This window comes from Equus asinus, chromosome 17, assembly GCF_041296235.1.
Source record: "Equus asinus isolate D_3611 breed Donkey chromosome 17, EquAss-T2T_v2, whole genome shotgun sequence".
In the NCBI taxonomy this organism is placed as follows: domain Eukaryota; kingdom Metazoa; phylum Chordata; class Mammalia; order Perissodactyla; family Equidae; genus Equus; species Equus asinus.
This window is the reverse complement of record NC_091806.1, coordinates 48,626,498-48,652,397: the sequence shown is the minus strand read 5'-3', so window position 1 is coordinate 48,652,397 and position 25,900 is coordinate 48,626,498. Positions and strand designations below refer to the sequence as shown.

The following is a 25,900-nucleotide window of genomic DNA, read 5'->3' as shown; positions in this document are numbered from 1 at the left end:
CCCTCGCCAACCCACAGCGGGATTTACAGAGAAGTGCTTCTATCTTCCTGACAGCGTGCCAGGTTCTCCTCGTGCCCCTCCTAACCTCCCTGCCCACAGAACAGAGCACGAGGCAAGGGCAGTCTCTCCCGGAGCGCATTATTTTGCACATGGTTTCTCTCCCCTCCACCGGGGGCTCCCGGCTCCTTCATCCACCCAGTGTGTGGGGAGGGGGCTCATTTCCCCAGAGAAGCCCAGTCTCCCTCCGTCCTCAGCGGCCTTCCCAGTGCAGAGCTGCGTGGGACCTCTGGTTTGTGGCTGGCTCCTCCTTGCTTCCATCCAAGGTGGGAATGTTGGGGAGCAGAGGGGAAGATTTGTATCTCGTGTGCTGGGACCCCCCAAGGCAGGCCATTTGTGTGCAGCCCAACCTTCCAGGCCCAGGCAGAAGTCCAGCCCAGCCAGCAAGGGAACAGCCAGTCCGACAGAGGTCTCCTGCTTCTCCAGGGGCACCTTTTCAGGCTTGGCTGCTGGGAAGCCCAGCTCCAGGTGAACTGGGGGCCACTTCCTCCTTCCCTGTGCTTTGGAAAAGGAAGAGCTAGGCAGCCAGGGGAACAGAAAGGGGAACTGCCCAAACCCTAACAAGGTGACCCACAGGCTTCCCCACCCAACAGCCAGGGAAGGGAGGGGGGACCGGGGCTGTGGCTTGGGGAGGGTTGCTTTAAGAGATCATCTTAGGGACATCTTTATGTTCTTCCCCAGGGGCCCAAGAGTCACTGCTGAGCTCGTGGAGAAAGAGGTGGTGGACTCCAGCCCCCAGACCCAGGGCCTGGCATCTCATCCAGCTCAGCCCCCTGCCCAGCCAGACCTCCAGCGCGAGCCACAGCAGGCCAGAGCTGCCCCAGAGCCCAGCCCTGAGGTGAGCTGCTGCGGCCTGTGGCCCAGCCAATCCCCAAGCACCCCGGCCCCACAGAGGTGAGTGTCTCTGGACCCCCAGGGCAGGAACGAGGTGTCCACTGGTACAGCTCTCCGTGTGTCAGGCTGTGTCCAGGGGCATGATTTCCTTCTGTGCTGGGAGCTCCCCAGACAGTTGTAGTTCCAGTCTGCTCTTTCACACGGAGCAGAGGCTCAGAGAGGCTGGGGGTGTATTCAGCGTCACACAGCTGGTATCTGGGATTCAGGTGGTCAAGTCCAGGTGCCTCTCTCCCCGGGGGGCTCAGGTGTGGGCAGAGCAGGTCCCCTGCAGTCTGGGCGGTGGCCATGGTCCTCTGGAGGGGAGCTCCTGGTAGAAGGCCAGAGAGGGGGAGGGCAGCAACCCGGGGGAGAAGGCAGGGGGTCAAGGTGCAGAGGAGGAAGGAGAAAGAAAGAGGAGGGGGAAGAGAGAAAACTGCTGAGTTGGGGAGGAACTGGGAGAGCCCAGGAAAGCTGTGAGGCCCTGCCCTCCCTGCCCTGCGCTGCTGGCTGTGGGGCCTCACATCAGTGGCTTGACCTCTCTGTGTCCCCATTTGACAAAGTGGGTGACAATCGCAGCCCTCCTGCCTGTTCGGAATTGTGAAGAGCAAGTGAGCTAATGACCACAGGACGGGGAGGCCTTCTGCGCAGGGCCTTACAAGTGTCTGTCACGATTCCATTGTGTTCGGAGGCCAGGGGGGGGCTTCCTGTGTGTGAGTCGGGGGTGGACTAGAAAGGCCCCGGGGCCAGAGCGGCCTCGGACACTTCTGTGGGACACTTCTGGAGCCAACTCCCGTGGTTGTGGCCGCAGGGTTCACGGATCAGGTACCGGGGTGGGGCATGTGCGGCGGCCCTGGAGGACGCCCGGCCCCAGGGGCTGGGGGCTTTGGAGGTGGGGATGAATGGCGGGAGTCTATGTCCTTGCCCCTGATCCCAAAGCAGCATAGGTTACCCTTCAGGGCCTGCAGGGAGGGACCCAGCAGGTGACCCCTTCCAGGCCAGTTTGCCCATCCTAGAGGGAAGCCAAAAATGTTCTTTTAAAGATGTCTTTAGTTCAGACACTACATAAAATACTAGTACAACAGTGGTGTCCCCTCGTCCTTCCGTCCTTCCCGTGTGCAGGCTCAGACCCCTCCCCTGGTCCCCCAACGTACTTTTGGCTTTTGGGTTTATCGGTCAGGGGCTTGTGGTGCCCTGTGCCTAGGGCGGCTTGTGCTCAGGTCCTGGTGGTTCCGGCTGGGGCCTCGGTCCCCTGCCTTCAGCCAGGGCTGACACGCGGGTGCGTCCCTCCCAGAGCTGAGCCTCCGGGGCAGGCGCCCTGCGGGGGGTGCGGGAGGGGCGCTCAGGGGACCCTCGGAGAACGGAGAGGGTTTGTAAAATGCTGGGCTTGGTCCCAGGGAGGGGGGAGCAGCCAGCTCGGAGCCAGAGCCGGGGGAGGAAACCGGGGAATGAGAAAGGCTGACTGCAGGGCGGGCGGGAGCGAGGGGAAACGGGTGAGGCAGGAGCGAGCAGACCGCAGGCCCGGGCGCGGGGGCCAGGCTCGCTGGGGTGAGTCCGAATCTTTGGGAGAATGATTATTCTCTTTGGAATACGGGTTTGCAATGCAGAGGGGAGGCCAAGCAGGCAGCCGCCGCCGTGCTGGGGCAGGGCAGGGGGGAGGGTGGTGCTTGGGGCTGAAGTTCCTGCCAGCCAAGCTCTGGGCAGGAGGAGACCCCAGCCCCACAATGTGCTTATGCTGTTGCAAGTCCCTTCCTACCTGGGGGGACTGAAAGTTGGGGAAAACCTGGGCTGCTGGTCCTGGCTAGGGTTGGCCAGCGCCCTTTTTGAACCCCGGGGTGACCCCGGATCTGCTCTCCCCCCAGCCAAGCCTGCCCCTTTAACCACACTTTTGACTAAATAAGGCGCGAGGGTTCAGCGGGAGCACCCCCCCCACCCTGGGGGTGGGAGGAGTGAGCACGTGCGTCCCCCTCCCCTCTCCCCCTCCCCCTCCCCCTCCCCCTCGCCCTGGTGGCTCAGCCTGGCACCCCAAGGTGGCCTCAGCCTTCCTACCTCCAGGGTCCAGGCGCACATCATCAAGCATGGGCAGAGGTTCCTCCAGAACTGGCGCCTGTGCAGGGAAGACAGCAGGAGAGGCCCCCCCCCCCCACAGTGGACCACTGGTGGGATTGCCCCTGGGCACCCCCAGGAGGCGGAAAGCGCACACTCTGAAATGGGGCCCTCACCCCAGCACCCACCCACCCCCAGCCTGGGAAGCAGGCCTCGAGGAAAGTGGAGGCCCCAGAGCAGGGCCAAAGGCAGCCCGGCAGGCATCTGTTTGTCTGTCCTTGAGCACAGTCTCTCATGGAGGATTTGAAATCTGCTCTGGGTTCCCAGGGACCCGGGTTAGCAGACAGGCCCTTTTTAATGCTCCCCACCCCACCATCTACAAGTCGCGTTGGAGAAGTGGGGAGCAAAGGCAGGACACCGGGGGGCTTCTCTGCCGAGGGTCCCTCCTGGCCCTCCCTCCCTCGGGCACACCCACAGGGGCCTGGAAGCCAGGCACTGACACTGCAGAAGGCTGGTGGAGAGGGGAAGGGGCAGCGATGGGGGGAGCCAGGCCAGATGTTCTTGGAATGGGACATGGGGTGATTGATGCGGACTGGAATTTGAAGGGGGAACATTCCCCACGTGCCTTCAGCTCTGGGTGGAAACGGGCTGTTTTTCATGGGGGGGGGGGGGGAGCGGTCTCCCTGTCTTGCCAAGCTAATGTGAAAGGGCTGCGTCAGCCCTGCCAGGGTCCCCACACCTGTCCAATGGCATTAACCCCTGCTTCCCCAGAGCGGCAGGCTTTGAGCTGCTCCTCTTCTAGCCAGGTCCCTCTGTGGGGTGACAGTGGGGACCAGCAATGCCGACCATACTGGTCCCAGGACCCCCACCATTCCGCTGCTCCCCAGCAGCACCTCCTCTCTGGCAGCCCCCACCCCACAGATCCCCCAGGTGGCTAGCCCCCACCCCCAACATTGCCCAATTCCGATGGGCTGATCCTGTTCCAGCCAGCAGCGCCTTGCTCTGCCTGGTCCAATATTTGCCTTTAAGGAACTGGACTTTCCCAGCCGGATAGGGCGGCTTTGCGTGAAAATTCTCTTAAGAGAAAACGAAAGGTGACCCCAGGCACCCCGCCACCGTGCAGTTCTGCCTCCCTAAAACTCTCCCCCATTTTTCTCGTCTTCTCCCTCAGCGGTTCTTCTCTCACATTACCATAACAAAATTGGTTTCCGCGTTGTTTGGGGACTGGCTAAGGCCAGAACGGCGCTCGCGGAGTCCCGGGGCGCGCGGGGGTGACTGCCGGGGGTGCTCCCGGGGCCCCCCAGCCGAGCCGGGGACGAGCCTGCCCGCGGCGGCGGCCCGGTCGCGGCTTCGCCTAGGCTCGCAGCGCGGGAGCGCGTGGGGCGCGGCGGCGGCGGGGAGCCCGCGGGCCTCCTCGGAGGCGGCCGAGCGGGGACCCGGGAGCCCGAGGAGCGTCCGGGGAGCAGCGCCCTGTGGCTCCCTCGCGGCTCTCGGGTTTCTCCCTTCCACCCCGACGCCCGCTCGCCCGGGCTTCCGCCAGAGAAGCGCCCTCGGTGGCGAGAAGGCAAGAGAAAGATATTCCATTCCGCCGGGGCGCGCGCCCCAGGGAGCCCCGCGCTACCTGCCCGCGCCCTCGCCCCGGAGCCGCCGCCGCCGCGCGGCCCGCGCTCGGGTCCCCCGGGGAGGGCGCCACTGCACCGCTCGAGTCCCCAGACGCAGTGGATCTCCAGCGGCGCGTTGCTTCCCTGGTCCGCCCGGGGAGTTTGGCCTCTCAACGTAGCCCTCCATCTCCAGGGTCCCAACCCACGGAGACACTTCGCTGCTCCCCACAAATGCGGACATTATTTTTTCTGGGATCCTTCCAATTTAAGCCTTGCTCTCAGGTCCTCCAAATATATTCAGCGTTTCTCCAGGTCATGAGAGTTTTCTTGGACGTTAATTTCCGGGGACCTCCAAACACATCAAGCCGCCACCGGCTCCCTCAGATTTCCACTAGTGGTCTGGGTCCCCAAACTCAGCGAGCGTTTTCTCCAGGCTCTTAAGAGTTTTACATATCCCTCTCCAGGTTCTACACCTTTACTCACTGCCAACCGGGATCCCCTAAAATTTAAACACGAGCCCCGGGTCCGGGTCACGCTGACCAGTTTGCCTGGCTCCCCAAATGTGGGCAGTGTTTTTCTGGCACTTAAGGCATTGTTCCCCAAACAAGTGCACGTAAACGATTACATCCCCATAATTTTGCACATTAACTACAGGGTCTCCCAAGATTACTGTCCCTGCTCTGGGTCCTCCGCACTGCAGCCCTGTTCCCTGATACACCACAATTGGTGACATTATCCGCTGAGTTCCACGTGTTTATTAGCTCCTAACCTGGGTTCCCGAAATTTTACGCAAAGAATCCCAGGTTCCCCCAACACACTAAGGAATTCCCCCCCTCCGCCCCGAACCCTCAGAGTCTGGGGGCTGCTTCCTGTGCCTCCACCAAAATTCAGACTTTACACCCAAAGCGCACCAAACCCTTTTCCGGATCACTAACAATGTGCGCTCTGATTTCCTGAGTTCCACAAAATTCAGAGGATGACTCCTGATGCCCAGAACTCACTAAGCAATTTTTTTTTTTTTTGTGGACCATGAAGACTTGGGGCACGCATTTCTGGGGCTCTCCAAGCTCCCCGGGCACTAATCAGGTTCCTTAACGTTTTGACAGTTACCCAGGCCCCCGAAGGCACACTGAGCAATACCCTGAGATGCGCTCCATTGTGGCCCGGGCTTCTGCAGGGTCCCCCAAACCACACAGGGTCTCACAGGTCCCCCTGGGTCACACCACACACGAAACAAACCCTTGCTCAGAGCCTACAGCTTGTGATCCCAGGCTCTGTGGACTGTCCCCAGTCCGCAAACATCCAAAACATTTTCTCTGCATTATAACATTTTGAACATTAAAAAATTCTCTGGGTCCCACTGGCTTACTGACAAGAATCTGTTTTCTAAAATTCGGACACTGCTCCCAAGTCCCAGGAGGACACTGGACTCTATGCCTGATCCTCTGTGATTTGGACATGCGGGGCTCTCTCAAATATTAGGCATAGTCCTGCAGGCCCCTCAAACACATTCAGTATTACCCCCCTATCACAGAAAGGCACTGATTTCCCATGTTCCAAAGGGTCCCACGCACCCACTGAGTGACTCCAAATTTCAGCAACGTTTCCTGGGTCTCCCGCACCCTGCACGCGCCCTGCAGATCACAAATTTTGGACATCGATTCTCCAGGCCCCACAATCTAGGAACTCTTATTAATCTTTTTTCCCCTAAAACTTAGCTATTGACCCCCCAGTTCTCCTGAGGACTCTGAGCACCTTCTCTGGATCCCCAGATTCAAAAATTATTTTCCTGGGGTCTCCAAATTGACAGGCTGTCTTCCAGCCCTTCAAAACAAACTGAGATTTTTTTTTTTTTCTTCCACAAAACAATTGAGCTTTTTTTGGACACTGATTTATGTGTTGCCTGAATTTACGACCCTTGCCCAGAGTGCCTCTAAATTTAGGCAATTTTCCCTGGGCCCCCCAAAATTAAAATGTCCAGGGACCAAAAAATATCCCGGGGTCCTAGAACTCCTGGGCATCATAGGCCTGTGTTCTAGAAGCTTCCTCAATCCTAACCAGGGTTCTTGAAATTTAGATATCCATCTCTATTGAACATTTTCATGGATCCCTAAAACGTGGGTCATGCTTTGCTAGAGTTCCCCAAATGCAAACAGTGCCCAGAAAAACAGGATATTTTTTTCCTGTTCACCAAAAACAAACTAACGGAAATCAATAGAAAATTAAAATTAAAAAGGACATTGATTTTCTGCATTCCCGGAATGTATTGAACACACCTCAGGTTCCCCCAAACTTAGACGTGTTTTTTGACCCTCTCAAGGACAGAGAACTTTTGCTGAAGTCATGACAATGTGGAGGTCACTTTCCTGGGGGCAAGCATCCACCCACTCCTGGATTTCTAAATCGTGAAAATCAATGTCTACTTTCCCCCACCGCCCTGGAGAATTTGCCTAGATCCCCAAAATGTGTCTGTTGTTTTTTTCGCCAATTTTAGACAACATGCCTCTTGGGTCCCCCCAAGTTTCATGTTGACAATTTTCCTTGACTCACCCCCAAACCCACCTCCCCCACAAGCTGGTCTGGGGTTCCTCCCAGGCTTGCTGACCAATATGCTGGGTTCCCCACTTTTTAGACTCGGATCTTTTGTCCCCCAGTTGCACGGAGCAATTTCCCCTGATGCTCCAGACGTAGACTCTCTTTCTGGAATCTCGAATTTAGTCAGTAAGCACAGTTCCCCGCATCAGCGGAGCCTCTCCTGGGCGCCCGACTTCGGCACGCTCATTTTCTCGGCCCGCAAATCGCACGGAGCTCTGACTTGCGTCCCCCGGTATCTGCGCGTCGTTCCCGGCCCCAACCCCGCGCACAGCACCACTAGTTTCGGGCCTCTCCGAGTTTCCTACGGAGTCCCCCGAGCTCCTCGGATTTGGGAAATTTATCTCTGTACTCCCCAAACACACTTGGTTCGGCAGTGCGTCCGCCAGGACGTGGGCAGTCTTCTCTCGAGTCTAGGAAAACGACTGGGCATTGCCCCCAGTTTCCCCCAAATTTGGGCATTGTCCCTGGGTCTTCTAACGGACTGGGCGTTGCCCCGGGACATTGGGGACTGCCCCCGGGGTCTTGCTCACCTTCAGCAGCGTCCACCACCCTCTGCAGAGCGCTCGCTCGCTGCTTCGGCTCCTGGCGCGCCCGCAGACGCAGCCTCCCAGCCTCCAGCCTCGCGGTGAGCTCCCCGCAGCTCCGCGGTCCCGGCCCGGGTCCCCGCCTGCACCCGCCGCCGTCCCGCCGGGGCTGGCGCTCGCCTCGGGCGGGCGCCGGGGCGACCGGCGCGGGACACAGGAGCCCGCTGAGGGCTGGCCGCTCGGCGGCCGCGCTCGCTGGGGCCGGGCGCCCCGAAACCGGCGCCGCTTTCGTTAGCTCTTTGCAAGATCACAATCGTGGGTAAAGCGCTCCGGCGGCCCCGAAGCGGGGCGGGCAGGGCGCTGGGTCGGAGGGAGAGGCCGAGGAGAGGCGCGCCCCGTTCGGGCCGCGCAGCGCAGCGCGGCGCCACCAGCCCGCCGGGCAGAGGACTCGGGGAGGCGCGCGTGGAGCGCGGGCGCAGTGATTGATGGCGGAACGAGGGGGCGAGCTGGGCGCCGGCTTCCGCCGGCGGCGGCCCCTTCCCTTTGGAAGGTTCCGTGGGAAGGGCGGGGCGCAGGGGTTCGTGCTTGGTTTTGACTTGGTAAAAATCACTTCTTACATCGTCCGAACTCTCCAGGAGATGGTCTCCCCAGACCCCCAAATTATTGTGGTGGCCCCCGGGGCTGAACCCGAGTCTACGCAAGTCCAACGCACTGAGGACGGTGGAACCATTAGCCGGATATTTTGGGTGGGCCCCAAGGGCGAACTGCTTAGACGCACCCTGGTGAGCTTTGTCATGCAGGTAGGATTTGAGCGATGTTTCCCGCCCTGCTCCTCTCTCCCCCGGCAGGCGCCGCCTAGGCAGGCCCCGTGCCTGGCCCAGATTCGGGCCTGGCCCGGCGGGTCCTCCCCACATATCACACCTGGCGGCCGCGGCGGCTACTCCTCGCCTGCCGCGCGGCACCGGGGGGCGCTCGGGCTCCGGCTGCCGCTCGAGGCGCTATGCCTGCTCGGGCAGGTGGCGGCTGCACGACCTGCCCGCGCCCAGCGACTTCCCACTCCCCTGCAGCTCCCAGTGGGACTAGGGAACGAACCCTCGACCCAGCGCGCCGAGCCACCTGCGCCCTCACTCCGACGGGGCACCCCCGCCGCTTAGCCCGATGGCGGGAAGCGGGGATCCCTGCCACCCCTAGGGTCTGGGACGCTGCCCACCCAGGTCGCCCCGCGCCCCCGCGCACGGGCACAGGGATCCCTGGCACCCCGGAACCCAAGAGGGCCCCCCAAACACTTTAGAAAAGCTATTTGGGATTTTTTTCGCATTCCGCCGTTCCCTGCCCCCAATCCAAACTCGCCCCCGCGCACCCCACGGCCCCTCCCTGACAGCCGCCCCCCGGGGCCCCCAAGCCTGCGCCCCCGCTTCGGCTCGAGTTGCGGGGGCGGTCCGGGGGCGGAGCGAGGGCCCCGCGGGCGCCCATTGGCGCGGGCGCATGGCCAGGGGGGCCCGAGCGGGCGCCGCGCCGCGGGGTGGCTGGGCTATAAGAGCCGGGCGTTGGCGCCCGCAGATCGCCTGCTCTCCGGCGGAGCTGCGTGAGGCCAGGCAGGCCCCCGGCCCCCCCTTCCGGCCGCTCCCGCCTCTTGGCCCACGCCCGCCCGCACTCGGCCCACCAGCGCCTCCACCGGGCTGGCGGCCCCGCGTCGACGCCGTCCGCCAAGCTGCTGACTCCCCGTCTCGGGCGCCGTCGGCGGGGTCGCGCTCCGCCGGCCTGCGGATTCCCCGCCGCCTCCTCGTCTATCTACCTCAACGCCCGTCCCGCTTCGCCCGAGGAGGCGGTTCCCCCCGCAGGCAGTCCGGCTCGCAGGCCGCCGGCGTTGTCATCCCCCGCGCTTTCTCCCGGCCCTCCCCGGCGGCGCTCGGCCTGGCCGCTCCACTCCTCGCTGCATCCCGAGCGGCCGGGCGACGCCACCGCTGCCCCCCCCGAGGCCCGGGCTCGCGACGGCCGAGGGTCCCGTCGGCCCAAACCGAGCTGGGCGCCCGCGGCCCGGGTGACGCCTCCGCTCCGCCCCCCTCAACACCTTCCTCGGCCCCCGACGTTGCGCCCTTCCCTCGCTTCTCTTTGCGCCCCTCTCCCCTCTCCGGCCTCTAGTCCCGGCCCCCACTCTTTCTTCCGCAGCCTACCCTTTGCTCCCTCCCGCCCCCCCCAGCTCCTTGCCTCAGACTCCCTCCCCCTCCACGCCCGCCCTCTCGCCTTCGCCGTCCCAAAGTGGATTAATTATACGCTTTCTGTTTCTCTCTTCGCTGTTCTCTCCCGCTGTGAGCCTGCCCGCCTCTCGCTGTCCTCTCTCCCTCTCGCCCTCTCTTTGGCCCCCCCCTTTTCACGTTCACTCTGTCTCTCTCACTATCTCTGCCCCCCTCTATCCTTGACACAACAGCTGACCTCATTTCCCGATACCCTTTCCCCCCCTAAAAGTACAACATCTGGCCCGCCCCAGCCCGCAGACAGCCCGTCCTCCCCAAACAATCAGATGCGATTCCCCCCCAAAAAAAGCCATCCCCCCGTTCTGCCCCGTCGCACATTCGGCCCCGGCGACCCGGCCAGAGCGGCGCTGGCAGAGGAGTGTCCGGCAGGAGGGCCAACGCCCGCTGTTCGGTTTGCGATACGCAGCAGGGAGGTGCGCGGCAGCCGCGCCGGCTTCCAGGTAAGCTGCGTGCGGGCGGCGGCGGGGGCGGCCGCGCTGGGCCGGGCGGAGGGAGACTAGGGGCTGTGGGTCCGGCTCCCCCTGGCGAACCCCGCGGTCTCCCCTGCGCCACGGAGGGCGGGTGGGGGCTTCGGAAATGCCGAGGGAGGTGCGAGCTGTCTGTAAAGGCGACTTCCTGGTCGGTTTGTGGGTGCAGGGGGGTGTTGCTGAGAGTTTGCGATTTGTGCCGTGCGGGGAAGGGGTGGCGGCTGTTCCCCCCACCCCCCCACCCGGGAGATGGGTAATGAGAAGGGCAGCTACTCTCGGAAACCCACCCTGGTATGTTGACTCCGCGCCAGCAAGACTGGGAGAGGAAAACTGGGTGGGCGGGGCCAGGATGGAGCGAGGGGGGCCCAGTTGGCAAGAGAGTCGTGCCAGACGCCACATTTGCAATGCACCCCCCCACCCAAGGCCCCGTTTCCCGTCCCCAACATTCCCAACTAGGAGTCTGGGGAGAGGGGCTGGTCCGCGGCTCAGAAGGGCACGAGCGTGCAGCCCAGAGAGAACAACCGCCCCTGCCCAGTGGGCAGATTGAAGCGTCCATACAGGGAGCTGGAAAGCAGCCCCCCCCCCCCGCGTCCTCCCCCTCAAAGCCATGTGTCGCGATGGGCTGGGGGTGCAGGATGAGCCCCCCTCGTGATACTTTGTTAAGGGATGGTCCAGGCTTAGCGCTTGGGGGTGCAGGAGAGAAGAGACTGGCTGGAAGGAGGGAGGGGGCGGGGGCAAAGGGGGCGGGGGGAGTGGTCAGTGGGGAGAGGGGTGGGGGTTAGGGTGGAGCCGGGGATGGGCGGAGCCGGCTCTGACATAAAAGCGGAGGCACTGACCAGGCTGCAAACTGGACATTAGCTTCTCCCGTGAGGCAACTTCCCAGCTTTCTCCTCCAGCCACAGCGAGACGCCTGTCCAGCTGCAGGTAACCTGGGCTGTTGAGCGAGGACCCCCTGCCCTCCTGCTCCAGCCTGCCCAGCTGCAGTCGCTTCTGACCTCAGCCCCTTGGCCCCTCTCCTCCCTGCCCCTGCCTCCCTCTCCCCTGCCCTCCCTCCTTGGCAGGCGGGCTCACCTGCCCCGCACCTCTGCGTGCCTGTCGTCCAGTCTTCTGCTCTCTGCTGGTGCTCTGGACTGGACCCCGCACTGGAGTGGCCGGGCTTGCAGAACGATGGAGCTGCCGCTTGCACGGCGCCGAGCGGCTAGCTGGCCAGATTTGTTCTTAGAATTGGAAGTGGGTGGCAGTGGGGGCAGCAGGGAGATGGCTGGGGTCCAGTGCAGGGCAGGAGGAGGTGAGCTCGCGAGGTGGCCCTTTAGATCCTCTTGAGGAGCTGGCCCTGCTCTTTAGTGAGCTTAAGCAAGGTTGTGCTTCCTTCTCATCGGTCCTCGTCTCCTGCACGAATTCTTGCATCAAAAATACCCTGGGCCAAGCAGGCGGCAGCCTTGGTCTAGGCTGGGAAGCGGCGTGCTGCTTGGTGCCCCCGTGCCCACCAGGTGCAGAGCCTGGGAGGGACGCATCTGGGCAGCCTGCCCAGCCCCTTGCTCGGGTAGCATCAGGGTGCCAATGGGCTCAGAGGCACTGGGCCGTGACGGTCCCCCCAGGAGGAGCGTGTGCCTGGCGGGCTGGGGCTGCCCGCCTTGGGGGCCTCTGCCCTCTGGAGGAGGCAGGGGCTATATCTAAAGAGAAGTTGAGGCTTCTTTCAAGCCCCTCAGCTCTTAAGAGACCTGGTCAACTCTGCCCCGGGCCTGCAGCCACACAGCCTGTGCAGGGGGTGTGTCCTGAGATGTGCCCGTCTTTCCAAATTGGGCTCTGGACTCTATGGGGTCTGGTGTCCGGCCTCCAGGTGGCCTGACCTGTGCTCTCCAACTCCCAAGGCGGGATTGGTACTCCAAACGGGGACAGGGGCTGATGGTCCCAGAGGGACTTTGAGGTCCCTGGCCCTGGATGGTGTGATGCAAGGCCTGGAAAGGAGGCTTGTTTTGGGGTGCCCAGGGCAGACTGGGGTTGGGGGACTTGGTAATTGAGGAGAACAGGCCCTTGGGAGCGTGGCTGGCATTGCCGCACTGACCATTGGATCCTTGACCTGAGCTTTGCTTAGCCACAGACTGGGAGCATGGAAAAGGCAGTGGGGGAGCGGGAGGGGGTGGGACTGGCCCTGCAGGACCCTCCTACTGCTTTGGGAGGGGCGCTGGTCCTCCTGGACCCCCCTGCTCAGCTGGTCCTCAGGGATGCACATGCTCTGTGGTGGGGTGGGGCTGTCTACCATCTTGGCTGGCGCTGGGAGACCCGAGGAGTGGCCACTGCCCTGTGCTGGCCCCGCCTCATGACATCATAGGACGGAGGCCAGGTCCAGTGTCCAGCACCGGCCCCTGCAGCTCTGGGTGTGGCTGAGCCCCTGAAATACTGACGGTGGGCCCAGTCCCCCCCACCACCACCACCACATGAAATTCCTGCCCCGCACTTGGTGCCAAAGTCGGGTTTCACACACATCCCTTCCTTCTTGGACGGGTGACCCTGCACCCCACCTTGGCTGTGAAAGCGTGTGTCATTTTTGTAGTTCAAATGATGCCTTTAAGGAGAAAGCCGTGCTTGAAAACTGCAACTTAAAACTTTAAACCGGGAGATGGCTGGGCTGAGTGTCTCCAAAGAGAGCTGGTCCTCGTCCCTTTTGCTGGGCTGGCGTCTGGGGGACACCCTGGCTGGGTGGGCAGCGAGAGGGGCCTCTGGACCAGGACTTGGCCTGCGGGGGCAGGGCGGGATGGGCGGGGCTCACAGCCTCCTCTCTCTCTCCCCCCAGCAGATACCAATGGGGATCCCGGTGGGGAAGTCGCTGCTGATGCTGTTCACTTTCTTGGCTTTTGCCTCGTGCTGCATTGCTGCTTACCGCCCCAGTGAGACTCTGTGTGGCGGGGAGCTGGTGGATACCCTCCAGTTTGTCTGTGGGGACCGCGGCTTTTACTTCAGTAAGTAGCTCGGGGCGGGGCTGGGCGGGGAGGGGGAACACAGCAGGTGTTCAATAAATGCTGGGGGCCTCCGCCTCCTCCCTCAGACACCTATGCAGAGCCTCCAGGACACCTGGCGTGGGGGCCGTGGGGTGGGGAAGGCAGGATGCTCCAAGGTGAAGGACCGTGGGCTCTTGCCCGTGAGCCCTGGAGAGTGCAGCCGGGACCTGCAGCCACGTTCCTGGGGGCGCCTGCCCTGTACCTGGGCCTTGCTGGCACCCCTGACTTTCGTGCAACGTGACTCAGAGTGGGAGGGAGAATGCTTGCCTCCTAGGAGAGGTGGTATCTCTGGGGGGGGCGGGGAGGGGGCGGGGGGAAGGCCAGACCGTAGCAGGCACTGGTGGGGTGCAGGGTGGGAGGAGGCATGGCTTCCAGACAAGGTGACCCAGGCCCCTAGCAGAGGCAGCCAGTGTCCTCTCTGCACTCCCTGCACTGCCTGCAGGCAGGGCTGCAGGCACGGAAGCTTACCACGCATTTCGGTGGTCCTGATGTCTTGACCGTGGATTATAGGATTTAAAGTTGGGTAAAACGGAGTGAAAACCAATAAAAATAAAGGTCAATGTCGCTGGTGGGTGCGAGTGTGCCCACCCCACGTGCCCCTGGGGGCACAGGAGAAGAGACGAGCTCTATCATCGCAATGCCACTGCCGGGGGAGTTGTGGGCCCCATGGCTGGGTGGGGTCTGCCCATGGGGGGGGTGGGCCACCATGTGGGGTGCTGGCCCCAGCGTGCTTTGGCTGGTCCTCACGCTTGTCTTATTTCCACCCTGAGCTGGCCGGCTGAGCGCACTGTCAGATTTTTCCTGAGACCCCTGTGGGCCCCCCGCCCCTGTGCCTTGTGTCACAGGGCGGGACCCCCAGTGGGAGGTGAATTCTCCTTCAGGGGCACAGGCCCTTGCCCTACCTCCCAGCAAGCTGGGCCTCAGTTTCCCTGTCTGTAGGATGTGGCTGGGGCAAGACAGTGAGGACCGTGAAGGTCGCACATGGCCCCGCACTCCCCACGTGGCACCCTCCTTTGCAGCCTTTACTTGCCCACCCTGTGAAATGGCCTGCAGGCGCCAGTCTTGGCATTGCAGAGCTCTTGGAAAAGCATCCCTGCTTCTCGACGCTTCCGCAGCCCCGCCTGCCCTGGCCTCGCCTGTGCCCCCTCTCTCGCCTGCCTCGTTTGGGGGCAGGAAGTGGCCCTGTAGGGTGTGGTGCCGACCCTTCCCTGAGAGCAGGGCTGGGCCGGACCCCCACTGTGGGACCCCGTGAGGGAACCCCTTACCAGGGGCTCCTCTCCCCGCCCGTCCAGGCGCGTGCCCTCGGCCCCCAGGTGAAGCCCGGGAGGGACCCTGCAGCTGAGCCTTGGAGCCTGTGGTGGGGGAGCGGGGGAGGACGGGAGGGGAGGAGGGCGTGGTTTTATGCAGCTCCTCACTCCTCTCCTCCCGTCTTCTTCTTCTTCCTCCCATTCCTGCCTGTCTCGGCGGCTCTAGGACTGTGGTTAGTTCAGGGACAGCACTTGTGTCCCTGACCGGCCTTCAGGGCAGGACCCTATGGTCCTGTAACATGGGGGCCGGACCCCTCGCTGGGCTGCGTGGGACCGGGTGGCCGTGCCCATTTCAGATCCGAGGAGAGAGGCACCAGGAGGCCAGGGGGCTGTCCCGGAGCATGCTCACCCCCATTGTCACTTCTGTCCTTCCTGGACCACCCCTGCCTGCCCGGCTCTTGCTTCCCTCCTGCGCTCCTCACCCCACGGCTGGCTGTCCCTGTGGGGTGCCCCAGTGTCCCGTGGGGCCTGCCTGAGGGCAGGGTGGCCTTCTGCCCTCTCTGGGGCCTGCCCGGTGCTGACGGCCACTCTTGCTTCCTCCTGTGGGACTTCCAGGCAGGCCCGCAAGCCGCATCAACCGCCGCAGCCGTGGCATCGTGGAAGAGTGCTGTTTCCGCAGCTGCGACCTGGCCCTCCTGGAGACCTACTGTGCCACCCCCGCCAAGTCCGAGAGGGACGTGTCGACCCCTCCGACCGTGCTTCCGGTAAGACTCGGCCCCACCTCCGGGCCCAGCGGGGCAGCCACTGCCAGGGAAACTGAGGTCTCGCCCCTCGGGGCTGTCACGTCTGAGCCAGGGGACCAGGGTGCAGCCGTAGGGTGATTGACAGGTTGGCCGCGTGCCCCGACTGTGGACGTTGGGCAGAGGCTGTGAAAGGTTTAGGGAGAGGGCCGTGCAGCAGGGGAGCAGGAGCTGGGGAGCTGGGCACCCCCTGACTGGCCCTTCCCCTCTCAGGACGACTCCCCCAGATACCCCGTGGTCAAGCTCTTCCAGTACAACGCCTGGAAGCAATCCACCCAGCGCCTGCGCAGGGGCCTGCCTGCCCTCCTGCGTACCCGCCGGGGTCGCATGCTCGTCAAGGAGCTCGAAGCGTTCAGGGAGGCCCAACGTCACCGTCCCCTGATCGCCCTGCCCACCGAGGACCCCACTCCCCACGGGGCCGCCTTTGTCGAGGTGTCCAGCGATCTGCAGTGAGCCAAATTGTCGTATTTCTGCAAAATGGCACTTTCCACCTTGTGCCCTCCTCTTGACCAGGGCCCCTTCCACCGGGTCCACCTCTGAAATCTCTCTGTACCGTCCCCCAGGGCGGGCCTCCCCCCCCAGCCCCCTTGCCCCAACCTCCTCATGTCAGGCACTTCGGCCCCGTCCATCGGGCTGAAGGAATCATAGTAACATCATCAAAAAAAAAAAAAAAATACCAAACCAATTGGCTTTAAATATCCCTCCCCCCAAATTATCCCCCCAAATTACCCCCAAATTACACAACAAAGAATTGGAACCATGAACCCCCCCAAATCACACACACTCCAGCCCCCTTAAAACTAATTGGCTTAAAAAAAAAACTAAAAAAAAAATCAATTGGCTGAAAAAATACTAAAAACAATTGGCAAAATAAAAGAATTCGGCGCCCCCCCCTTCCTTCTCTTCCCTTTCCGACCTCGAGTCAAATTGGCCGTGGCTCGAGTCCCCACCATCCAAGAGAACGGAAGGGACCCCAAAATCAACAGGAAGACACGTCTTGTTTCTCGGTCATCTCCTTTCTCGTGCAAAACTCTCAATTGGGCACCTATAATTGGCCATGGTAACAGCAGAGACCCAAACCTGTTCTTCGCTCTATTTCTTGTCACCAAAAATCACCCTAGAGCGAGTTAGAGGGACCCAATGAGACCAAAGGAGGGGACTACGGAACATGAAAACCAAAATTCGTGCAAATAAAATTTAATTGGCACAAACCCCCGCACACCCTAACATCCATCCTCCAAAGACCCACACACTCCAAAATCTTACATCTCAACTCACACCCTAAAAAGCACCCACACACACATCCACACACAACACACACCCCTACATAACACACACCCACACCCACACCCACACACGTCCCTACCCACACACACATCCCTACACGCACAGACACACACACACACACAGATGGATGACAATAAGAGAAACTAAACTCCCTGAGATCAGACTGTGTTCCATCCTAAATTCTGTCAGCTGTTCCGCGTGAGGTTTTCATGTTCTGCGCTCCCCTCCCATTCCCTGGGATGCGCCCTAGAGTGGGAGGAGTGCGTCCCAGGCCTAGGCAGGTGGTTCCATCTTTCCGAGATGAGAGAGGTGCCCACTCCTTCTCGGCGTCTGTCCCCACGGTCCCCCGCGGTTGAGCCCGATGCCCCCAGACCCCACCACCGTCAGGGCAGCCTATTGTCATCGTGTGGAGCTAGGAACAGGTTTGGCCAGACTGGAGATGACTGCAGCTGAGCAAGATGTGCCCTCCCAGAAAGCCTGACGCCCTGGGTGTGCTCTTTAAGAAAGATCCGGGACCCCCAGGCACACCCAGGGAGCATCTCTGCCAGCCTCCTGGGGGCCTCTCCGAAAGGGAGGCCCCCAGGAGGCTGGCAGAGATGATGAGGAGAGTGGGAAGTTTGGCGGTTGGAGGGGCGGGTGGGGGGCAGTGGGGGCTGGGTGGGGGGCCACTCTGGGGAACGGATCCAGTGAGGTTTTAGAAGAGTCAAGAGGAGAGAAACTTGCAGAATTACGGATCGAAATTAGGAACCCAAATTGATGTCAATTGATCTATTACCCCCCTTTAATTGGCTTCTCCTGGGGCTATTTTTCCTTTTTTGTTTTTGTTTTTTTTTTTTTTTGATCCCTCCTTCGCTTTTCATGCGCTCACACAAATTAATCAACTCCCACCCCACAACGGGGAGCAGCGACGACGCACGCAACAACCATCTGCCACCCTTGCGGTGGGCCCCGTGCAACCTGCTCTCTGCCATTTATTGCCCTCAATTTGATTTTGGTTTTTATTTCTGTCCCTGTCGCTTGGGTTGAGTTGGGAGTGGAGCCTCTGTGGGGATGCCGGCCACTGCGCCCCACAGAGAAGTCAGAGGGGAATGGAGACGGCCGCTACCCGGCCTGGCTTCTGAGGACGGTGGCTGGTCCTCGGAGGTCCTGAGGGGCGGAGGAGGGGTGGGGTGGCAACTCCCCAGGTGTCAGGAAGGTGCTCGGTGGCCATCAGGATGGGGCCCCCGGCTGGCCCGAGGCCGGCCGGGGGGGAAGGGAATGCAGATGTGCGTAGAGGGGTTTCATCAGGCTGGAGCAGGTGGCCGCCTTCCGCGCACTTGGGGAGCCCTCCCCCACCACTCGGTGACATCTTGCCCGCCTCCTCAGCACCCCGTCTTGTCCCCAGGAGGCTTGGAGCTCTGAGGGGCCTCCTGGGGGCCAGGCGGGGTGAGGTCGGGGAGTAGGGGAGGTCAGAAGGGTGTGGGCTGCCCAGAGCCAAAAAGCTGCATGTTGGTCCATCTACTGGGATTGCTTGGGCCCCCAGGCCAGTGGGTCTGGCGATACCAACCCGGCCACATCTTGGTGCCTAGGGCTGCGGCAGGGACCCGGGCGGCTGGGAGGTTTACCTCACCCCCACTTCTGCCCCCAGCGCAGCCCCCCTGCACGGCAGCCCGACTAGCAGTCTAGAGGCCCAAGGCTTGTGGGCCCTGGCAACGGGGCTGGCATGACCCAGGGGGCGGTCCATGCCAGTCCACCCGTGGCACAGAGGGTCCTTCGGCGAGTGCCCGGAGAATGGGCCATTCGGAACATTGGACAGAAGCTCAAAGAGTCAAATTGTCGTAATTGGCGAACCACAGATTGGCCTGAGATCCAAAAAGACTTCGAGGCATCCCAAAGTGTCTGCCCATTCGGCCGGACGCCCATCCCACTCAGTGTTACATTCTGCCTCGCTTGGGATGGGTACTCCGGGGGCATCCGCCGACGCTCCTCTGTGCCCCCAGTGAGCAGTTCTGTGCGGGTCATCAACCATCCTGACCCAGGCCCCCATCTGACCTCCTGAGCCCTTGATTGTGGCTGTCCATCTTGTCTCTTCCCCGAGTCCCCCCCCCACAAACTGTCTTCAGCGGGACCCCCTCTTGGGTCCCTCCCTGTGCCATCACCTGAAGACCCCCCACGCGCTGAACACCGAATGTCACCTTGCCTGCTGTCCCAGACCATCTTGCAGCGGCCCGTGTTCGCCCCAACTCTACCCCTTTAACATGCTGGTATTTCTGGCAAAATCCATTGCTTGGGTTTTGTCTTTAACTTTTAATGCTCGCAATCCCAATAAAGCATTCAAATTTATTTTGTTCTGAGTCTTCTGCCCTTTTACTTGGGTGCTGGGTCGAAGGAGGGAGGGAGGGAATGGCTGAAGCCTGGGGAAGGGGCAGGGCAGGTGGGAGGGCAGGGAGGGAAGACCCTGGGGGTGTGGATGCCCCCTCTGCCCCTCACAGCACACATAATGAAATGAGAAGAGTCCACGTACCTCCACGCTCTCAGCCCCGACGATGGCCACTTGCGTGGAGTCAGGGACCCTGGGACAATCTCAGGCACCACATCCACAAAGACAGGGCGCCGTGGGGCGGGAGGGGCCCTGTGGGGGGCTTTTGTAGGAGTCTGCTGATGAGAAGTAAAACGCCCTCGCTGCTAACCCCAGGGAACTCTCCCGGCCTCAGGGGGCTCGGCATCCCAGATTCTGAAAGGCTGTGGAAACTGTAGCTGTTGCTGGAGATGGGGACTGAGGGCCGTGCACACTGGGGCCTGCTTACCTGCGTGCCCACCTTGCACGCCCAGACACCATCTCCCATCCCCCAAGGCTGAGGCCGCAGCAGACATTGCTGGAAGCCCCCCTCTCCTGCTGAGCCCCGAAGCACCCACCCGACTGCTCTGGCCTCTGACTTTTAGGGTCCCCGAGCTCATCAGAAGGTGGCTAAGGCTGCCATGCAAGATGCTTGAGGCCTGTCCTGGCCTTCTCCCCCCGCCACAAGCCCTCGGTCAGCAGGGGTACCCAGTGCGGGGAGGGGCAAGGGTGGAGGGCCTGAGGAAGCAGGGGCTGTGCACTCCATGGGGACCCCAGAGTGCTGAAGCCACTCTCAGGGTTGGGGGGAAGGCCTTATACCCAAAATCCACGCATTCTTTCCATCTCTAGTATTTCTCGCTGGCCTGGCTTGGGCCGTGACTGTCTCAGAGCCAGTCCTCTGGGGGCGGGAGGCGTGTCCACACAAGTGGCCACACTGCCCATGCTCACTGAGAACTATTCCAAGCAGGGAGACTGGGGGGCTGCTTGAAGGAGGTGGGGTCAGCCAGCAAGGATGAGGAGTGCTGGGAGGGTGAGGAAGAGACAGACGGGTGGAGGGCACTGTGCCCATCTTGCGGCAGCCAGGAACCTGACAAAAGTGAGGCTTGGGGCAGAGGGCCCAGGCCCTAGCAGTCCTGGCCCCCCTGAAGTGAGCTGCTCTGACACATTTCCAGGGGGTGAGGTGCGGGCCCAGCTCGGGGCCCTCTGCCCAGCCCTAACCACCTGAGACCAGGTGGGCGCTTGTCTCCCACCAGCCCCATGCAGGACCTGTTCCCAAAGGTCCACCACAGCCCTGCCCGGTGCCCCCTCCCCAGCCCTTAGGGACACCAGGCTCAGGGTCTGCCTCCCAGCTCCCAACCCATGCTCTCTCCAGCATCCCCCATCCCACCTCGCTGTGCCCAGGGCCTCCCCTCACAGCCTCCTCACCCACTCCCCTGCCTACACCCTGCTTTTTTCAAGATCCCCACGACCTCCCCTGACCTCCCAGCAGCCCAGGGCACAGCCAGCACCCCCAGCTCTCCTGGGGTGAGCCCCGAACCCTCCTCACCACACACTGCCTGGCCCAGGAGCTCTGGGACTGCCCAGCCCCTTTTTCCTACCCCTCCCCCTGCCCTGCAAACTCTCAGCTCATCCTTGTGGATCCATCATTCATTCATTCACTCATTCATTCGAGCATGTGGATGAACTCACATGTGCTCAGGGTCATGGAGGGAAATGCTGGGGTGCTTTTTTAAGGAGATGAGTTTCACGGAGAAAGTGGGGTTTGGGTGCAGGACTGAAGGAGATGAAGGAGGTGTGGGTCTCTCCTAGAAGGAGGGAAGAAGCAGGTCCCTGGAGTTGGGGTTGGGGATGAGGGAGGGGCTGTAGTGGTGGGGGGCCTGTGTGGGAGATGAGGTGAGAGGTAATGGGGGCTGCACGGATCATTGTCGTTCATTCAACAAACATTGCCTGAGTCCTGTGGTAGTGGGCTGAATGGAGGCCCCAGAAAGACGTGTCCACATCCTAACCCCCGGGCCCTGTGCCCTTATTTGGAAAACGGGTCTTTGCAGATGTGATTATGTGAAGCATCTCAACATGAGGTCATCCTGGATTTAGGGTGGGCCTAAATCCAATGACAAGTGTCCCCATAAGGGAAGAGAAGGAGAAAGGACACACGGAGAGAGGGCCGTGTGAAGACGGAGGCAAAGATTGGGGGAATGTGGCCCCAGGCCCAGGAATGAATGCCTGCAGCCCCGGAAGCTGCGAGAGGCAGACAGGACCCTCCCCGGGAGCCTGCGAGGAAGTGCGGCCCTGAGACACCCGGATGTCAGTCCAGTGAAACTGACTTCAGCCTTCCAGCCTCCTGGACTGGGAGAGAATGAATTTCTGTCATTTTCACCCACCCAGTTCATGGTCATTTAGGAAACTAATTACATGAGGCTGCACCTGCTCTGCCCTGGTCCGTGTTCCAAGGGCAGAGGCTACTGCAGTGAGCCGAGCGGTGGCCACGTCCATCCTTGAGGGGCTGCCAGTCCACAGTCCAGCGGCCCCCAGCGCCTCTCATCCCACACTTCCTGCCTGTCTCCACTCCTGACCTCCACACAGGCCCAGGTAGTCTTTTAAGCCGTGAGACCAGGTCCTATCTCTGCTCTTTACCTCCCTGGAGACAAGCAAAGTCCTTGCCATGACTTGTGAGGCGGCCCTGGTCCGCCTCGCCTCTGGGCCTGGAAAACACGCATGCATGTTCTGGCCTCAGGGCCTTTGAACAGGCTGCCCCTGCCTGGACCACTTTCCCTGCAGACATCTGGGTCGTGCCCTTAAACTCTGCTGACTTGCACCTTCTTCGGTGAAGCCTACCCTGTGCCCCCTCTCGCAAGAGCAATCTGTGTCCCCCAACTATTCACCGAACAAGGAGGACGAGGGGAGAGCAGAGGGTGACCCTGAGGCTTGGCCGTGAGTGAGTGGAAGGAGAGGTGCTGTTTGTTAAGCTGGAGACACTGGACTGACTGCAGTGGCCTGTTCAGCTCCCTCGGTGTCCTGCAGACCCCTGACCCAGCAGGCTCATGCCACCCCCAACACCTGCTCCAGAGTCCCCCGCTGTCCCCTGCTCCATGTTCACTTGGTCGACAGGGCCCCCAGCTCTGCCAGCCACTGGACACTGCTGCTGCCTGGCCTCCAGTCTCCTCTCCAGCCTCCCAGCCATGGCCTGCCACTCTCCCCTTAGGGCCTTCCTGGCTCCTGGGGAGAGCCTGAACCCCGGGCCAGGCTTTCCCGGGCTCTTCAGCACCTGGCACCCCCTGTTCTTGGTCATATTCCAATCCTGACACCTCACTGCCCCGGCTCCCCCAACATCCCCCTCTACCCCCAGGCTTCACACTCACTCTCTCCTAGGCTTTCGGGCACCTGTTCTTTCCCTGGTCACCCCCGCACGCCCTCCATCGCTCTGTGCAGTGCTGACACCCCCAGCCTGTCTCTGGTCTCGGGAGCGCTCCTCCCCTGTAGACAGAGGCTGCATCAGCCCCTGCCTCTGCCCCCAGACCTGCCGGTCACGCAGGTGCATGGGCACACCCACCCTCAGGTCCTGGCAAGCTCTCCCATGCTCTCTGCAGCCCCCAGCACAGATCTGGCCAGAGAGGAGGCCCTGGGGATGCTGCGAGGCACCCCATCACGCCCGCCCTGGGGAACGCTCCCTGCCCAGCCCAGTCCGCTCGCCCTCCCTTTCCAGGCAGAACCCCTGCCTTTGCAGAGGCCTCCTCACCTTGGAGCCCCCACCTGATCCTGTCCCTGGGCCTCATCCCCAACAACCTGTGTCCACCTGCCCGGCTGATCCTGGCTCCCAGGGTCTCCAGTCCTCCCAGCTGTCTGGGCCTGGCACCCAGCTGGCGCTCCTGCATGGGGGTGGGGGGGCACAGACAGACAGGCCACCCGGGGAGGCCGGGCCTCTACCTGCCCAGCCCCCTCTGGCCTGGCGGCGGCGGCGGCGGCGGCCTCAGGCCTCATTAGCGCAGCCTCCAGCCTCTCTCCCCGCTCCCAGCCCCAGCCAGCCCAGGCCTCGGCCGGCCAGAAACCAAAGAGAAAATGCCTGTTTATGCCAGTTATGCCGAAAGCAAAACAGTTTGTGGTTTGTGACCCAAATTTTTTGCCTTTTTTTCAGAACATAACAAAGCTCAAGACAACTCCCCCCCACCCCACCCCCCCAGGCAGACAGAAACGATCTGTTTACACTGGCCGCAGAACATTCCCGGCCCGCCAGCCCGGCCCTCTCCCCAGGCCGTGCCCTCCGCAGGGCGGCCGGAGGAGGGGGTGCTGGGCCTGGCCGGGGGAAGGGGGGCAGCAGGCCTGGCGAGGAGAGGCTGCTTCCCGGTGGGGAGGAGGTGGGGGGGTGGCTGGGAGTACTGGGGGGCCTCTCCGTCTAGTCGAATGAGGGTTCCATGCAGTCCAAGGGAGGAGGTGGGGAGACATCACCCTGGCTGCTCCCGTCATCTCCCAGCACCCCTTCACACACTCGGGGGACAGGGCCTGGGCCTCTTGGCGTCGCCGGCCTGCCAGCCTTCCTGCCCCTGCACTGCATCCCCTTCTCCACACTCCTCTCTGTCCGAACACCCAAGGCCGCGTCCCCTTGCCCAGCTCAGCTGCAGAGCCCATGAGGGTGGGCACGTGCCTTGCCCTGCGGGCTGGTGCACCCAGAGCCATGGGTGTCGTGGAGTGGCGGGTGTCAAGCTCGGTGGTCCCAGCCCAGCCTGGGGGGGAGCAGGGCGGGGCATCTCTCCCCGGGACCCAGCGGGGCCAGGCAGTGGTGGGGGACAGGTGGGACCTAGAGGTGCCCTGGCCAGGAGGAGAGACTGGGCCCCTTTCCCATTCAGACCGTCCCCAGGCCTTGGCCCACATTGTCCCATGCGGTGCCCCACGCTGCGCTCCGGGGCCCCCTCCCTCCCGGCAGCCTCCCTCTCCTTGCCCCGTCCTCTGCCTCCTCCTGCTCTGCTTCCTCCCCACATGGCCTCCTATCACCTCTTTTTCTGTCTTTGCTCCTTTCTTCATCCCTGCGCTGGCCTGTGCCCCAGGCTGGGTGCTGAGGAGCCAGGGCCTAAGAAGACAGAATTCCTGGGCTGTGGGCTCTGGTGTTGTGGGGAGCAGATCCGCAGACTCACCAGTTGGGGGGGGGGGACGCAGAGGCGCCCTGGAAACCCCTGTACCCGAGAAACACCACCCAGATGGGCAGACTCCATCTGCACCTGCAAGGCGCAGATGAGTTAGCTGGACGCGGGAGGCTGGAAGGGTGTTCTAGGCAGAGGGAACAGCATGGGTGGTTTGGGAATGCCCTGCCATTCTGCATGAGCTCATGTGTGGGTAGGTGGAGAGGGTCACAGGGGCTCAAGGCGGGCAGTGCAGAAAGGCCCTGAGTGCTGAGCCCAGAAGCTAGATTTGATCTTGAGAGAGCTCCAGGCAGCAGAAAAGGATTTTCAAGGGGAGTGTGAGCTGCTCAGAGGCAAGTCCTAGAAAGATAGTCTAAGCATGGGGTGAGGTGGAGGCTGAGGGTTAGGAGGTATGTTAGGGGTGCAGGGGCACAGCAGAGTGGGGAGGCACCCAGCTGGGAAGAGCTCAGTGTGGCCCAGGGTCCCCGCATGTGTGCACCCCTCCCCCAACCCTGCGGGCAGGTCCCAGCTCCCCAGAGTGTGTGTGTGTGTGTGTGGGGGGGGGGGGTCAGGGGTTCGTCCTGCCCCAGGCCCTGGAGACACTTTGGTTCTGCTCCTGCCAAGCTGGCAGCCTCTGCCCCTCGCCTGGCTGGAGCATCATTTTGGGAAGGTCTGGTCTTGTACCTCTGCTTTCCCCTCCCCTCCTTGTCATCCCCGGCCTCCCCTCGATCAGGAACAGATGTGCCTCTGAGCAGGAATTCTAGCTATTTGGTTAACCAGTCACTCAAGGGAGTTTCTGATAAGGCGATTTCCTTCTCGGGCCAGCCGGTAGAGAGGGAGGAGCAATGGCAACAAGCCCCACCCCCACCTTCCTCATGTCCAGGGGCCTCGGATGCTCCCCAGCCAGGGGCTCGCCCCAGCTGGGCAGCTCTGGGGAAGAAAGGTTTCCCAGGCCTCTTGTGGTGCTGGAGCGTCCCAGCAGGTGGGGGCGAGCAGGAAGGTCTCCCACCCCCTGGACCTGGGCACAGAGCTTGGTGGGATGGGAGGCTGGAGAGGAAGAAACCCAGACCTATGATGAAGTGGCGCCCTCCCCTGCACTTGCACATCCAGTGTGTCCAGGTTCAGTGCAGGAAGCCTCTATGACAACTGCCTCCCAGCCATCGGTCTTTCCTTCCCTCATCATTTATCCAGTAAACATTTGTGCCAGACCCTGGAGCCATGAAGAGGAATAAGTTTCCATTCCTGCCCTCAGGACGATCAAAGTGAAGGAGGAGAGTGGCGCATCCACTCAAGAGTAACCAAGACAGCAGGACTAAGGAGGTGCCCAGGTGGCACCTCTTCAAAGTCCTTCCTGACCTGGGTTGGGGGAGTTACCACCTGCGGACTTCTTGCCTGGGGCCCTGGTCCTCTCCTCCTCCTGGCTGCCCTCCTCCAGGCGGCAGCTGAGCCTCACTCCCTGCTCAGGCAGGCCGTATGGTGGACCGGCCTGCTGGGAGCTTGGGGGTGGCACACCCCGGAATTAGTGACTCAAATCTGCCACTCTGGATCCCTGGTTCCCCAGAACCAAGCAGAGCATCTTGTCCTGTTCTGTTTATAGTTGTAGTTGGCTATTTTGATCCTTTATTTGGTCTTTTAGCACTTGAGCACCTGGCTTATATCTCCCAGCCACGGACCCCAATACCTAGACCAGTACCTGGTACAGAGTAGAAACTCCATGTGGGCTC

The 25,900-nt window shown here is 61.9% G+C and overlaps 1 protein-coding gene and 1 long non-coding RNA gene across 9 annotated transcripts; one reads left to right on the top strand and one right to left on the bottom strand.

The window, feature by feature from the left end:
• Positions 1 to 957: 957 nt before the first annotated feature.
• LOC123277968 (uncharacterized) lies at positions 958 to 8,174 on the bottom strand. Of its 2 annotated transcripts, XR_011495229.1 has the most exons (4): positions 7,700 to 8,174; positions 2,977 to 3,034; positions 2,082 to 2,245; positions 958 to 1,258 (listed from the first exon to the last, which is right to left on the bottom strand). It is a non-coding gene; the product is annotated as an uncharacterized lncRNA (long non-coding RNA). The 2 variants fall into 2 exon arrangements; XR_006515169.2 differs by lacking the exon at positions 7,700 to 8,174 and having other exon boundaries at positions 2,977 to 7,497.
• On the top strand, positions 1,562 to 19,070 carry IGF2 (insulin like growth factor 2). 7 transcript variants are annotated; one of them, XM_014830232.3, is made up of 4 exons: positions 1,562 to 1,752; positions 13,210 to 13,375; positions 15,277 to 15,425; positions 15,675 to 19,070. In XM_014830232.3, exons 2-4 carry the CDS (start codon positions 13,219 to 13,221, stop codon positions 15,912 to 15,914), a joined length of 546 nt encoding a protein of 181 aa, XP_014685718.1. In that variant the 5' UTR covers positions 1,562 to 1,752; positions 13,210 to 13,218; the 3' UTR covers positions 15,915 to 19,070. The 7 variants fall into 7 exon arrangements, with proteins under 7 accessions (XP_014685718.1, XP_070344511.1, XP_070344510.1 ...); XM_070488410.1 differs by having other exon boundaries at positions 1,653 to 1,752; positions 13,213 to 13,375; XM_070488409.1 differs by lacking the exon at positions 1,562 to 1,752 and adding an exon at positions 7,629 to 7,794 and having other exon boundaries at positions 13,213 to 13,375.
• Positions 19,071 to 25,900: the final 6,830 nt, after the last annotated feature.

Coding starts and splice junctions, on each gene's coding strand:
- IGF2 (XM_070488406.1), top strand. CDS start 10,215: ATGCGATTCCCCCCCAAAAAAAGCCATCCCCCCGTTCTGCCCCGTCGC. Junction 10,389..13,209: donor GCAGCCGCGCCGGCTTCCAG/GTAAGCTGCGTG, acceptor CTCTCCCCCCAG/CAGATACCAATGGGGATCCC. Junction 13,376..15,276: donor GGACCGCGGCTTTTACTTCA/GTAAGTAGCTCG, acceptor TGGGACTTCCAG/GCAGGCCCGCAAGCCGCATC.